The sequence below is a fragment of the Brassica napus genome (assembly GCF_020379485.1).
Source record: "Brassica napus cultivar Da-Ae chromosome C9 unlocalized genomic scaffold, Da-Ae chrC09_Random_58, whole genome shotgun sequence".
Lineage (NCBI taxonomy): Eukaryota > Viridiplantae > Streptophyta > Magnoliopsida > Brassicales > Brassicaceae > Brassica > Brassica napus.
The window spans coordinates 22,036-36,789 of record NW_026014416.1 but is presented as its reverse complement, the minus strand read 5'-3'; the positions used below and the strand labels follow the sequence as shown (position 1 = coordinate 36,789).

Sequence of the window (14,754 nt, the reverse complement as noted above, 5' to 3'; positions counted from 1 at the left end):
CTGAAGAAACCAATGCTAGATACGCAGACCTAAACCGTTGAGGATAAAGATCAGGCGCTATTCCCTCAAGAAGGCATGATTGAGGAAATCCTGACCGACGATCCACTCGAGCTAGCCCTGATCAGTTCTGAGACAGAGCATAACGTCATGAGCGTGGACACGGATGGCTACGACAAGATGCTTGACCCTGCCAAAAGCATGGAAAGGCTTGTCGCCTATCTAAGTCTGGGGGAGAAAGACGAGAGCAATGAGAGCGATGCCCACTGGAGCAGTCGCTTTGAAAGACGCTACTAAGCCGAACATGCAACTCGACGATCCATGGAGCGAACTGAAAGCTCCAAAGATCGAGCTCAAATCACTCCCTACAGGGCTCATGTACACGTTCTTAGGGCCAAATTCCACTTATCCTGTTATTGTGAACTCTGAACTGACCAATGTGGAAACATCTAAACTTTTGTGTGAGCTAAGAAAGTACCGTAAGGCACTAGGTTATTCACTAGCTTACATTCATGGCATCTCACCTGATCTTTGCATGTATAGAATACACCTAGAAGATGAATCGATGACTTCTATAGAACATTAGAGGAGGTTAAATCCAAATCTTAAAGATGTTGTAAAGAAAGAGATAATGAAACTTCTAGAGGTTGGTGTGATCTATGTTATCTCTGATAGTAACTGGGTTAGCCCTGTTCTTGTAGTTCCTAAGAAAGGTGGAATAACTGTCATAACAAATAGGAAGAATGAATTAATCCCGACTCGAACAGTAACTGGACATTGCATGTGCATAGATTTTTGGAAATTGAATGTTGCGACTCGTAAAGATCACTTTCCTTTACCTTTCATTGATCAGATGCTTGAACAGTTGGCTAACCACTCATACTATTGCTTTTTAGATGGTTATTCAAGTTCCTTTCAGATCCCTATCCACCCTGATGATCAGGAGAAGACGACGTTCACATGCCCATATGGCACGTTTGCATACAGGAGAATGCCATTCGGCTTGTGCAATGCTCCTGAGACCTTTCAACGTTGCATGATGTCTATTTTTACTGACCTGATTGAAGACATAATGGAAGTTTTCATGGATGACTTTAGTGTCTATGGAAGCTCTTTTTCTGTTTGTTTGAAAAACTAGTGCAGGGTGTTGCAGCGCTGCGAGGAGAAGGATCTAGTACTGAACTGGGAGAAGTGCCGCTTCATGGTCAAGGATGGGATTGTTCTCGGGCACAAGATCTCTAAGAAGGGGATCGAAGTCGACAAGGCAAAGATTGAGGTGATGATGAGCTTGCAGCCGCCAACATGAGTCAAGGGAATCAAGAGTTTCTTGGGACACGCTGGTTTTTACAGGGGATTCATCAAGGCTTTCTCAATGATCGTAAGACCACTCACGAGACTGCTCTGCAAGGACACCAAATTCGAGTTTGATAGCGACTGTTTGACTGCTTTCCACATTATAAAAGGAGCCTTGATTAGTGCACCGGTTATTCAGCCTCCGGTCTGGGACTTACCTTCGAGATCATGACAGATGCGAGTGATTTCGCAGAAGGAGCAGTGCTAGGACAGAGAAAAGATAAGAAACTGCATGTGATCTACTACGCGAGCAGGACGATGATGAAGCCTAATGCCGATATGGCAAACCAGAAGGAGCTTTTAGCCATTTTCCAGTATGTTCTAAAGTGATAGTGCACACAGATCACACAGCTCTGAGGTACTTGCTTGAGGACGAAGAAAGCTGCCAAACCACGCCTGCTCTGATGGATCCTCCTACTCTAGGAATCGGCCTTGAGATCAAATAAAAAAAAGGATTGAGAATGGAGTCGCCGACCATTTGTCAAGAATGAAGATCGACGAAGAGACCACTCTTGATGACAGTCTCCCTGAAGAACAAGTCTACGCGATTGGTCTGTATGCCGAGAACAGACAAGATACCCACGCCCCAGACTGTTCTGCTGATTGTTCCGCATAAAGTTTCTCCGATTGTTCCGCCGACTGTTCCGCAGACCAGGAACACTTTATTGCTGCTATAAAGAAGAGATATTCCACCTACCTTGGTTCGATGAGATAGATAATTTTTTATCTTCAGAGAAGGGACTAGTTGAGTTTACTGGGAACGAGAAGCGGAAATTCCGAGGGATGCAAAACTCTACTTTTGGGATGAAACCGTTCTTGTATCGACACTGCAAGGATGGAGTGTTCCGACGATGTGTTCCAGAAAGCTGAAATTCCAGAGATCCTGCATAACCGCCACGGTTCTTCTTACGCCGGGCACTTTGCGGCATTCAAGACCGTCTCCAAGGTCTTGCAAGCCGGTTTCTGGTGGCCAACAATGTTCCATGATGCACAAGCTTTCATCTCCAAGTGCAATTCATGCCAAAGACAAGGGAACATTAGCAAGCGGAACGAGATGCCCCAGAACTTCATACTCGAGATCGAGGTGTTCGACTGTTGGGGGATCGACTTCATGGGACCATTCCCACCATCGTATAAGAAAGAGTACATTCTAGTGGGTGGATTATGTTTCCAAGTGGGTAGAGGCAATCGCCAGCCCGACCAATGACGCACGGGTTTGTAACCAAAATGTTTAAAACCATCATCTTCCAAGGTTTGGAGTACCTAGAATGGTCATATGCGATGTAGGCACTCACTTCATCAACAAGGTTTCAAGGCCTCTTGAAGAAGAACGGTGTCAAGCATAAAGTTGCTACAGCTTACCATCATCAAACAAGTGGCCAAGTGGAAGTGTCTAATATAGAGGTCAAGAGTATCCTGCAGAAAACAGTCGGAACTACACGCAAGGACTGGTCTCTAAAATTAGATGATGAGCTATGGGCTTACAGAACAGGCGACAAAACGCCACTAGGGACCTCCATATCATCTGGTCTATGCAAGGCCTGTCACCTTCCTGTGGAACTCGAGTATAAGGCGGCATGGGCTGTCAAACTACTCAACTTCGATATCAAATCAGCCCAGGAGAGGTGTACCATCCAGATTCACGAACTTGAAGAGATCAGGCACCGGCTTATGAAAGAACGAAATCTACAAGGAAAAGACCAAGGCCTATTATGACAAGCGGATCATCAGCAGAAGCTTTGAACCGAATGATCGAGTCTTGCTCTTCAACTCCAGGCTGAAGCTGTTCCCTGGGAAGTTGAAATCCGGATGGTCCGGAGGGTTCAATGTCAAGGAGGTCAGACCATATGGAGCAGTGGTGCTACTGGATACGAATGGAAGAGAATTCGTCGTTAATGGTCAGCGTCTAAAGCATACCTGATGAAACAACAATTGCAGAAGGTGAAGAAATTCCCTTGGGCAATCCCTCCACAGCTCAATAGACTGATCAAAGTCAAGCTAGTGACTTAAATCGAGCGCTTGGTGGGAGGCAACCCACTTGTGAGTGTAAATATATATTTTTCCTTTCAAATTCTTTGTAGTTCGTTTTGAATTCTGTGTAGGAAAAGAAAATCGAAGATTCTCGGAGACAACCCATAGACTGTTCTCGCTGGAGAACAGGAGCTCCTGTAAAGACTGTTCTCGCTGGATAACAGCTGCTCCTTCAGTTAAGTTTCGACACAAATATAAAAAAAAAAAAAAAAAAAAAAAAAAAAACGAGATGGCGAAGCGGTTAGGGTTGCTATTTAAGGAAACCACCCCACTCCCCCACTTAGCACAAAAGTCGCTGCAACCTCCTCCCCATAAAAAAAGGAACCCCAAATTCAAAAACTTTAAACTCCCAATCTATTATCACGATTTGGTTCTAACTCTGGGATTTCAAGCTTAATCTAGTTTTTCAGTAATCTCTCAACCGAACAAAGTAAAACCTGAACTCTCTCCAAATCACGCATGCAATTCGCGATTCGTGGTTCTTCCTTTTTCCTCTGAGCAACTTGAATCGGTTTTCTCGGCATTATACTTTGAATTGAACAAATTCATCTTAAGATTGCTAGGAAGATAGAAGATTCATTTGAAAGATAATGTGAAGGTCTTTGGGGCTGTTGATTGTTGTTGATGCGGATTAGGGTTTAGGGCTATTTACGGGTTGTTGTTCTTCATGTTGTGATTGGGTTGTTTGAAAATTGAATGGACTTGAGTTTAACTGAGAATGGGTAAAGATCCATCGTTTTCTACACAACCCACGAACGGTACTAATGTTAATTCATTGTTCTGTTTGCAGATGGCTCCGAGAACAAAGCAAAAGGCATTGAAAAAACTCCGAAGATCACCCGTGAGAACTACGTGCTTCAACCATGCCACAATGCCCCGGCCTCTTACCATGGCCGCGTGTGGGACAAGAGGGTCAGCCGATCGATCTCAATGACCCAATGGTCCTCACCTTCAACTCCGAAGGGTGGGACAAAGAGTCCACGCAGAGATACAACACACTCCTCAACACTGAGATCTTGCCTACTCGATTTGGTCACACAGAGACCCTCGCTGCTCTTGGGCTTAACATCGACGTGTTTGAGACGCTCAGTGCCATGGGGATTGCTCCCTCTGCCACCAGACGTACGAACTTTACCCAGACCTCATCCGGCAAGCTCTCGCCACCGCTCAGATCAGCTACGAAAACCCTCAAGCGCAACATATGAGAATTGTTCTTTCTCATTCATGGCCGATGGCAAGTTCTGCTCTCTTTCGCTTGACCAGCTCAACGAGATATAAGAGATCTCAGATGAGCGAAAGGATGTCGCAGTGGAGAACAAGTTCACTCCAACAGAGAGGTTTTGGGACCTCATCGCAACCGGTACAGATCATTCGCTCCCTGCAAGGCATATTAGTCCCAGATCAGAAACCCTACGTTGAGGGTGATTGCTAAGATGGTCTCCAACCTCCTTTGCCAGGATATTCTACTCGCGCAGAGACTGCCTGCTCCGGAATGAGAACAAGAAGGATCGCTGCGGCAGCCTTGCTCACTCCACTGTTCAAGCACTTCAGGATCAACTTGCGAGTCAACGCGGTCAATTACAACATCGAGTATGTGGATACTCCCTACTGATCTTGTGCCAATCCTTCGCGATGAGACCACATACAGGTTATGAGGGAAACGTGCTGTTCTTCAAGCTGCCACACCCAACCTCACAAACTTCAGCTCGATAGAGAACATCTGTTTCTTACCTGACCCGGAGTTCCTTTGCGCCGACCCACGAGCGCCACCTCGGATGATGAGATGGATGAGCCAGAGGAACATCAACACGGATGAGGCCACGGCCTATGACTTAGGCCCAAGATGATGATGCAGACGATGCCACATACCGCCGCAGGATGGTTGATTCACAGCGAAAGAACAACAGCCTCATGAAGAGGATCCTCAAGGCGATCACGGGAGGTTGTTTTCGGCGGTTAAGAGCCCCGGCCATCCGCGCATGAGCAGAGACTCCGCAGCAATCACATCGCCCGGGCAGGGAACCGGCTGGATATTCTGCAGCAGGAGAGCGTCACCGAAGAACAGAAGGACAGCTGGTCACTCCGAGAGCGGGGAGTCAGACTGATCCCGCCACATCACCTATCTCATTGTGTTATCCATCTAAACAATTTATTTTCCTGGTTTTTACTTGCTTTTATTGGTTTGTGTTAGCCTACCTCGAATTTATTTTCACAAACCAGTGATGGTGTGAAGTAAGTCTTGGGGGAGGCGATGTGTGAAACTAATCTCCTTCTGTTTCTTTTGGCTTTATGTTGAGTCAGTCCTTGTGTTGTTCATCGAGTCAGTCCAACTCTTGTGGGAATTAGGACCTATTCTGTGATGATCTTTTAACCACCTCGTGCTTTAACTTTCTTATTTAGTGACCTTAGCAGTGACGAAAGACTCACACTTGGACTGGATGAATCCTGACTTATCTCACTTGACTCTCTGAAGTTTTCAGTCGATCAGGTTACAGTGGGTAGACTTAACTCAATCTAACTTGAACCAAATTTTGACTGCAATTTCCTTTGTTATGGGCATTAGATCAGGGAAACGAGATCCACACTCAGGACTTCTACTCCTTTACAATCTGCTGATCCTGAGTGGCTATTATTTTAGCTAGTTACTACCTTGTACCTAAGCCTTTATTCCCCTTATTCATTCTGACCATATTAAGTTCAATCTGCTCAATATAATCCTCTCTGTTCAATCTCTCATATATATATTTGAACCAGGAAATTCAAGATTTTGGTGATGGGGAAATGAGTAAAAATGATCTGCTCTTTTTTTTTTTTTCCCTGTTCCCTCCTTGTTTTGCTTGAGACCTGCCGTAAGAGGTAACAGTCTTGCGTGACGCAGCTGAATGCATATATGAAACTGACATAGTGCCATAGGTGGAAACGAATAGTAATGCTTTAGAGGTCTAGTTAGCAAATGAACTAGCCACTCAGGATCAGCAAGATTGGTAAAAAGAGTAAGAAGTCCTGAAGTGGGTTCTCGTTTCCCTGATCTAATGCCCATAACAAGAGGAAATTGCAGTCAAATTTGGTTCAAGTTAGATTGAGTAAGTCTACCCACTGTAACCTGATCGACTGAAAACTTCAGGAGAGTCAAGTGAGATAAGTCAGGATTCATCCAGGTCCAAGTGTGAGTCTTTCGTCACTGCTAGGTCACTAAATAAGAAAGTTAAAGCACGAGGTGGTTAAAAGATCATCACAGAATAGGGTCTAATTCCCACAAGAGTTTGGACTGACTCGATGAAACACAAGGACTGACTCAAACATAAAAGCCAAAAGAAACAGAAGGGAGATTAGTTTCACACAATCGCCTCCCCAGACTTACTTCACACCATCACTGGTTGTGAAAATAAATTCGAGAGGTAGGCTAAAACAAACCAAAAAAAGCAAGTAAAAAACCAGGAAAATAAATTGTTTAGATGGATAACACAATGAGATAGGGTGATGTGGCGGGATCAGTCTGACTCCCCGCTCTCGGAGTGACCAGCTGTCCTCTGTTCTTCGGTAGACGCTCTCCTGCTGCAGAAGATCCAGCCGGTTCCTTGCCCGGGCGATGTGATTGCTGCGGAGTCTGCTCATGCGCGGATGGCCGGGGCTCTTAACCGCCGAAACAACCTCCCGTGATCGCCTTGAGGATCCTCTTCATGAGGCTGTTGTTCTTTCGCTGGTGAATCAACCATCCTGCGGCGGTATGTGGCATCGGTCTGCATCATCATCGAGTGGGCCTAAGTCATAGGCCGTGCCTCATCCGGTGTGATGTCCTCTGGTCATCCATCTCATCATCCGGAGGTGGCGCTCGTGGGTCGGCGCAAAGGAACTCCGGGTCAGGTAAGAAACAGATGTTCTCTATCGAGCTGAAGTTTGTGAGGTTGGGTTGTGGCAGCTTGAAGAACAGCACGTTTCCCTCAGAACCTGTATGTGGTCTCATCGCGAAGGATGTGGCACAAGATCAGATAGGAGTATCCACATACTCGATGTTTGTAATTGACCGCGTTGACTCGCAAGTTGATCCTGAAGTGCTTGAACAGTGGAGTGAGCAAGGCTGCCGCAGCGATCCTTCTTGTTCTCATTCCGGAGCAGGCAGTCTCTGCGCGAGTAGAATATCCTTGGCAAAAAGGAGGTTGGAGACCATCTTAGCAATCACCCTCAACGTAGGGTTTCTGATCTGGGACTAATATGCCTGCAGGAGGCGAATGATCTGGTACGGTTGCGATGAGGTCCCAAAACCTCTCTGTTGGAGTGAACTTGTTCTCCACTGCGACATCCTTTCGCTCATCTGAGATCTCTTATATCTCGTTGAGCTGGTCAAGCGAAAAAGAAAGAGAGCAGAACTTGCCATCGGCCATGAATGAGAAAGAACAATTCTCATATGTTGGCGCTTGAGGGTTTCGTAGCTGATCTGAGCGGTGGCGAGAGCTTGCCGGATGAGGTCTGGGTAAAGTTCGTACGTCTGGTGGCAGGAGGGGAGCAATCCCCATGGCACTGAGCGTCTCAAACACGTCGATGTAAGCCCAAGAGCAGCGAGGGTCTCTGTGTGACCAAATCGAGTAGGCAAGATCTCAGTGTTGAGGAGTGTGTTGTATCTCTGCGTGGACTCTTTGTCCCACCCTTCGGAGTTGAAGGTGAGGACCATGGGTCATTGAGACGATCGGCTGACCCTTGTCCCACACGCGGCCATGGGTAAGAGGCCGGGGCATTGTGGCATGGTTGAAGCACGTAGTTCTCACGGGTGATCTTCGGAGTTTTCAATGCCTTTGCTTTGTTCTCGGAGCATCTGCAAAACAGAACAATGAATTAAGCATTAGTACCGTTCGTGGGTTGTGTAGAAAACGATGGATCTTTACCCATTCTCAGTTAAACTCAAGTCCATTCAATTTTCAAACAACCCAATCACAACATGAAGAACAACAACCGTAAATAGCCCTAAACCCTAATCCGCATCAACCAACAATCAACAGCCCCAAAGAACCTTCACATTATCTTTCACAATGAATCTTCTATCTTCCTAGCAATCTTAAGATGAATTTGTTCAAATTCAAAGTATAATGCCGAGAAAAACGATTCAAGTTGCTCAAGAGGGAAAAAGGAAGAACCACGAATCGCGAATTGCATGCGTGATTTGGAGAGAGTTCAGGTTTTACTTTGTTCGGTTGAGAGATTACTGAAAAACTAGATTAAGCTTGAAATCCCAAGGAGTTAGAACCAAAATCGTGATAATAGATTGGGAGTTTAAAGTTTTTGAATTTGGGGTTCTTTTTTTATGGGGAGGAGGTTTGCAGCGACTTTTGTGCTAAGTGGGGGAGTGGGGTGGTTTCCTTAAATAGGCAAACCCTAACCGCTTCGCATCTCTTTTTTTTTTTTTTTTTTTTTTTTTTTTATATTTGTGTCGAAAACTTAACTGAAGGAGCAGCTGTTATCCAGCGAGAACAGTCTTTACAGGAGCTCCTGTTCTCCAGCGAGAACAGTCTATGGGTTGTTCCTCCGAGAATCTTCGATTTTCTTTTCCTACAACAGAATTCAAAACGAACTACAAAAGAATTTGAAAGGAAAAATATATATTTACACTCACAAGTGGGTTGCCTCCCACCAAGCGCTCGATTTAAGTCACTAGCTTGACTTTGATCAGTCTATTGAGCTGTGGAGGGATTGCCCAAGGGAATTTCTTCACCTTCTGCAATTGTTGTTTCAGCAAGGTATGGCTTTAGACGCTGACCATTAACGACGAATTCTCTTCCATTCGTATCCAGTAGCACCACTGCTCCATATGGTCTGACCTCCTTGACATTGAACCCTCCGGACCATCCGGATTTCAACTTCCCAGGGAACAGCTTCAGCCTGGAGTTGAAGAGCAAGACTCGATCATTCGGTTCAAAGCTTCTGCTGATGATCCGCTTGTCATAATAGGCCTTGGTCTTTTCCTTGTAGATTTTCGTTCTTTCATAAGCCAGGTGCCTGATCTCTTCAAGTTCGTGAATCTGGATGGTACACCTCTCCTGGGCTGATTTGATATCGAAGTTGAGTAGTTTGACAGCCCATGCCGCCTTATACTCGAGTTCCACAGGAAGGTGACAGGCCTTGCCATAGACCAGATGATATGGAGTGGTCCCTAGTGGCGTTTTGTCGCCTGTTCTGTAAGCCCATAGCTCATCATCTAATTTTAGAGACCAGTCCTTGCGTGTAGTTCCGACTGTTTTCTGCAGGATACTCTTGACCTCTATATTAGACACTTCCACTTGGCCACTTGTTTGATGATGGTAAGCTGTAGCAACTTTATGCTTGACACCGTTCTTCTTCAAGAGGCCTTGGAAAACCTTGTTGATGAAGTGAGTGCCTACATCGCATATGACCATTCTAGGTACTCCAAACCTTGGAAAGATGATGGTTTTAAACATTTTGGTTACAACCCGTGCGTCATTGGTCGGGCTGGCGATTGCCTCTACCCACTTGGAAACATAATCCACCCACTAGAATGTACTCTTTCTTATACGATGGTGGGAATGGTCCCATGAAGTCGATCCCCCAACAGTCGAACACCTCGATCTCGAGTATGAAGTTCTGGGGCATCTCGTTCCGCTTGCTAATGTTCCCTTGTCTTTGGCATGAATTGCACTTGGAGATGAAAGCTTGTGCATCATGGAACATTGTTGGCCACCAGAAACCGGCTTGCAAGACCTTGGAGACGGTCTTGAATGCCGCAAAGTGCCCGGCGTAAGAAGAACCGTGGCGGTTATGCAGGATCTCTGGAATTTCAGCTTCTGGAACACATCGTCGGAACACTCCATCCTTGCAGTGTCGATACAAGAACGGTTCATCCCAAAAGTAGAGTTTTGCATCCCTCAGGAATTTCCGCTTCTCGTTCCCAGTAAACTCAACTAGTCCCTTCTCTGAAGATAAAAAATTAGCTATCTCAGCGAACCAAGGTAGGTGGGAATATCTCTTCTTTATAGCAGCAATAAAGTGTTCCTGGTCTGCGGAACAGTCGGCGGAACAATCGGAGAAACTTTATGCGGAACAATCAGCAGAACAGTCTGGGGCGTGGGTATCTTGTCTGTTCTCGGCATACAGACCAATCGCGTAGACTTGTTCTTCAGGGAGACTGTCATCAAGAGTGGTCTCTTCGTCGATCTTCATTCTTGACAAATGGTCGGCGACTCCATTCTCAATCCTTTTTTTTATTTGATCTCAAGGCCGAATTCCTAGAGTAGGAGGATCCATCAGAGCAGGCGTGGTTTGGCAGCTTTCTTCGTCAGCAAGTACCTCAGAGCTGTGTGATCTGTGTGCACTATCACTTTAGAACATACTGGAAAATGGCTAAAAGCTCCTTCTTGGTTGTGCCATATCGGCATTAGGCTTCATCCATCGTCCTGCTCGCGTAGTAGATCACATGCAGTTTCTTATCTTTTCTCTGTCCTAGCACTGCTCCTTCTGCGAAATCACTCGCATCTGTCATGATCTCGAAAGGTAAGTCCCAGACCGGAGGCTGAATAACCGGTGCACTAATCAAGGCTCCTTTTATAATGTGGAAAGCAGTCAAACAGTCGCTATCAAACTCGAATTTGGTGTCCTTGCAGAGCAGTCTCGTGAGTGGTCTTACGATCATTGAGAAAGCCTTGATGAATCCCCTGTAAAAACCAGCGTGTCCCAAGAAACTCTTGATTCCCTTGACTCATGTTGGCGGCTGCAAGCTCATCATCACCTCAATCTTTGCCTTGTCGACTTCGATCCCCTTCTTAGAGATCTTGTGCCCGAGAACAATCCCATCCTTGACCATGAAGCGGCACTTCTCCCAGTTCAGTACTAGATCCTTCTCCTCGCAGCGCTGCAACACCCTGCACTAGTTTTTCAAACAAACAGAAAAAGAGCTTCCATAGACACTAAAGTCATCCATGAAAACTTCCATTATGTCTTCAATCAGGTCAGTAAAAATAGACATCATGCAACGTTGAAAGGTCTCAGGAGCATTGCACAAGCCGAATGGCATTCTCCTGTATGCAAACGTGCCATATGGGCATGTGAACGTCGTCTTCTCCTGATCATCAGGGTGGATAGGGATCTGAAAGGAACTTGAATAACCATCTAAAAAGCAATAGTATGAGTGGTTAGCCAACTGTTCAAGCATCTGATCAATGAAAGGTAAAGGAAAGTGATCTTTACGAGTCGCAACATTCAATTTCCAAAAATCTATGCACATGCAATGTCCAGTTACTGTTCGAGTCGGGATTAATTCATTCTTCCTATTTGTTATGACAGTTATTCCACCTTTCTTAGGAACTACAAGAACAGGGCTAACCCAGTTACTATCAGAGATAACATAGATCACACCAACCTCTAGAAGTTTCATTATCTCTTTCTTTACAACATCTTTAAGATTTGGATTTAACCTCCTCTAATGTTCTATAGAAGTCATCGATTCATCTTCTAGGTGTATTCTATACATGCAAAGATCAGGTGAGATGCCATGAATGTAAGCTAGTGAATAACCTAGTGCCTTACGGTACTTTCTTAGCTCACACAAAAGTTTAGATGTTTCCACATTGGTCAGTTCAGAGTTCACAATAACAGGATAAGTGGAATTTGGCCCTAAGAACGTGTACATGAGCCCTGTAGGGAGTGATTTGAGCTCGATCTTTGGAGCTTTCAGTTCGCTCCATGGATCGTCGAGTTGCATGTTCGGCTTAGTAGCGTCTTTCAAAGCGACTGCTCCAGTGGCATCGCTCTCATTGCTCTCGTCTTTCTCCCCCAGACTTAGATAGGCGACAAGCCTTTCCATGCTTTTGGCAGGGTCAAGCATCTTGTCGTAGCCATCCGTGTCCACGCTCATGACGTTATGCTCTGTCTCAGAACTGATCAGGGCTAGCTCGAGTGGATCGTCGGTCAGGATTTCCTCAATCATGCCTTCTTGAGGGAATAGCGCCTGATCTTTATCCTCAACGGTTTAGGTCTGCGTATCTAGCATTGGTTTCTTCAGCAATTTTTTCATTTCAAACTTCATCGCAATGTCTCCTAGGTGAAGATCAATCCTTCCTTGTCGAACATCAATGATCGCACCAGCTGTGCACAAGAAAGGACGACCTAGGATGAGTGGCTCTCTCGGTTCTTCTTCAACCTTCAGAACCACAAAAGCTGTCGGAACAAACGTGTTACCCACTCGGACATGAAGGTCTTCCAGAATACCCACCGGTGACTTGACTGATCTATCGGCGAACGCCAGGGAGATTCTTGTCGACTTGAAGTCTGAGAAGCCCAGTCGTTTTGCCACGGAGTAAGGCATGAGATTGATGCTGGAACCCATATCATATAGAGAACAAGCGAATACGGTTCTCCCAATTTGTATGGAGAGAACAAACTTGCCTGGATCATCCAATTTCTTAATTGGCTTGTTATGAAGTACCGCAGTGCACTTTTTTAAAACCATCAATAGTTCACTGTCTCCAGTTACCTTGCCATAGATCAACCCTTTCATCAAGCTGGTATCATCTGGATCGCATCCACAAGAGGTAACTTGATAGTTAGATCCTCTAGCATCTTTTTACACTTGGTCTCCTCCCGATCCTTACGAGATGTCTTTGCCGGAACAGGATATGGAACCTTAGGGGTGTATTCGCGCGGAGGAACAAGATCAACGGGTTGAGCGACAGGGGTTGGATCAGTCTCAGCAGACTGTTCCAGTTCCTCGTCAGACAAAGGGGGTGGTTCAGATCGTGGTTGCTCACCCTCCTTTTGCTTACCCTTTTCCGCTGCTGATAACTTCTTGGGAATTGTATCCGGTAGGGTTCTTTCACTCCTCAGTGCTACGACATTGCATTCCTTAGGGTTTTTATCGGTCTTTCCAGGTAGAGTACCTTGCTGCCTCTTAATGATCTCGGCTGTCTGCGCGATCTGAACATCCATCTGGCGCATATGACTAGCTATGTTATCATATTTGGTACTCAAGTCATTGAACATGTGGTTCATCTTAGAGTTGAAGTCCGTGGTGACTTGATTCAACGCTTTCCCTTGAATTTGCTGACCCTGGAGCAACTGATGCATCATCGTCGCTAGACCCTTTAACTCGTCTTGCGGAGCAATCTCTGGCGAAGGAGCGGTCTATTGAGCAGTTTGCTGTTTCTGGTTTTGGAACTGGTTGTGCTGCGCTTGGCTCAGGACATATGTTCATCCCTGGTATGGTTTCTGATAGCCGATGTTCTGCCCTTGACTGTTCTGCACGTTGTCAACCGGTTTGTCAACCTTGGGATACGCAAAGAGTTGAGGATTGTTCCTAATGTTGGGGTTCGGGTGGTAGTTTTTGTACTGCCATCCTTGTCCATTAACGTAGCTCACTTCTTGCTGATCATCCACGGTATTGTCTCCTTCAGGTGTAGCATCTGAAACATTGTTCTCTGATGCAGCTTCCTCCATGATGAACACTTGGCTCTGATTACCCTTCAACAGCTGGTCAACCTTGGCCGCGAGGTCGTCTATGCTCTTTACGCTTTTGGAGCGATCATACTCCTTGTTCTTGTTGAGGGAGCTGGACGTTATATGTTCAATCAGTGCGAATGCACCATGTGTTGTTTGTGTCATGAAATCCCCATTGCTCGAGGAATCTAGAGCATTGCAAAACTCATAGCTCACTTCATCATAGAACACTTCCAGTATATAGTCATCCTCAAACCCATGGTGAGGGCACTCCCTTCGGTATTCCTTGTAATGCTCCCAAGCATCATAGAAAGGTTCGTCGGTCTTTTGCTTGAAATTCGAGATCTTATGCCTCAGAGCTGCAGTTTTGGACTTCGTGTAGAAGTGGCTTAAGAACGCTGCTCTGACTTGTTCCCATGTAGTGAGCGTACCGGTTGGGAGCGAGTCAAGCCAGCGAGCTGCTTGCCCTTCCAAGGAGAATGGGAACAACGTGGATTTGAGGTAGTCTGGTGGCACTCCATTTGCCCGAGAGAATTTGCAGACTCTCTCGAAGTTCTCGATGTGGTCCAAATGGATTTCAGCAGCGAGACCGTTAAACGTTTTCTTCTGCACCAAGCTGATCAAAGCAGGTTTGATTTCATAATCCTGTCAAGTGCAGGGAGGAGGGATGATGGCGGAGCGAGTGCTGGGGAATTTTTGCGGAAGGTTCCGCTCTCCGATGGGAGTGCCTTGTTGCTCGACTTGCTGAGCAGCAAAGTCGGCGGCTGCTTGGCGAGCAGCTTCTTGTGCATTGATGGTCTGCTGCATCTGCTGCATCTGTTGTTGCATGAGCGCCATTGCAGCAGTGAGATCATCTTGGCCTCCTTGATCAACCATTGTGGTGTTAGTAGGCCGTGGTTGTTGACGGTTCTGTTTTTCTAATCTTGCGAGCTCTTCGTT

At 45.9% G+C, this 14,754-nt stretch overlaps 1 protein-coding gene and 1 non-coding gene across 2 annotated transcripts; one reads left to right on the top strand and one right to left on the bottom strand.

Annotated features, from left to right (window-relative positions):
* Positions 1-12,352: 12,352 nt before the first annotated feature.
* On the bottom strand, positions 12,353-12,880 carry LOC106359082. Its single transcript, XM_013798839.1, has one exon. It carries the CDS (start codon positions 12,878-12,880, stop codon positions 12,353-12,355), a length of 528 nt encoding a protein of 175 aa, XP_013654293.1.
* Positions 12,881-14,068: 1,188 nt separating this feature from the next.
* LOC125595152 lies at positions 14,069-14,175 on the top strand. The gene has a single exon (XR_007330094.1). It is a non-coding gene; the product is annotated as a small nucleolar RNA R71 (small nucleolar RNA).
* The last annotated feature ends 579 nt before the right edge of the window (positions 14,176-14,754 follow it).

Excerpts from the sequence above, each read along its gene's own strand:
- LOC106359082 (XM_013798839.1), bottom strand. The coding sequence starts at position 12,880 with ATGAAAGGGTTGATCTATGGCAAGGTAACTGGAGACAGTGAACTATTG.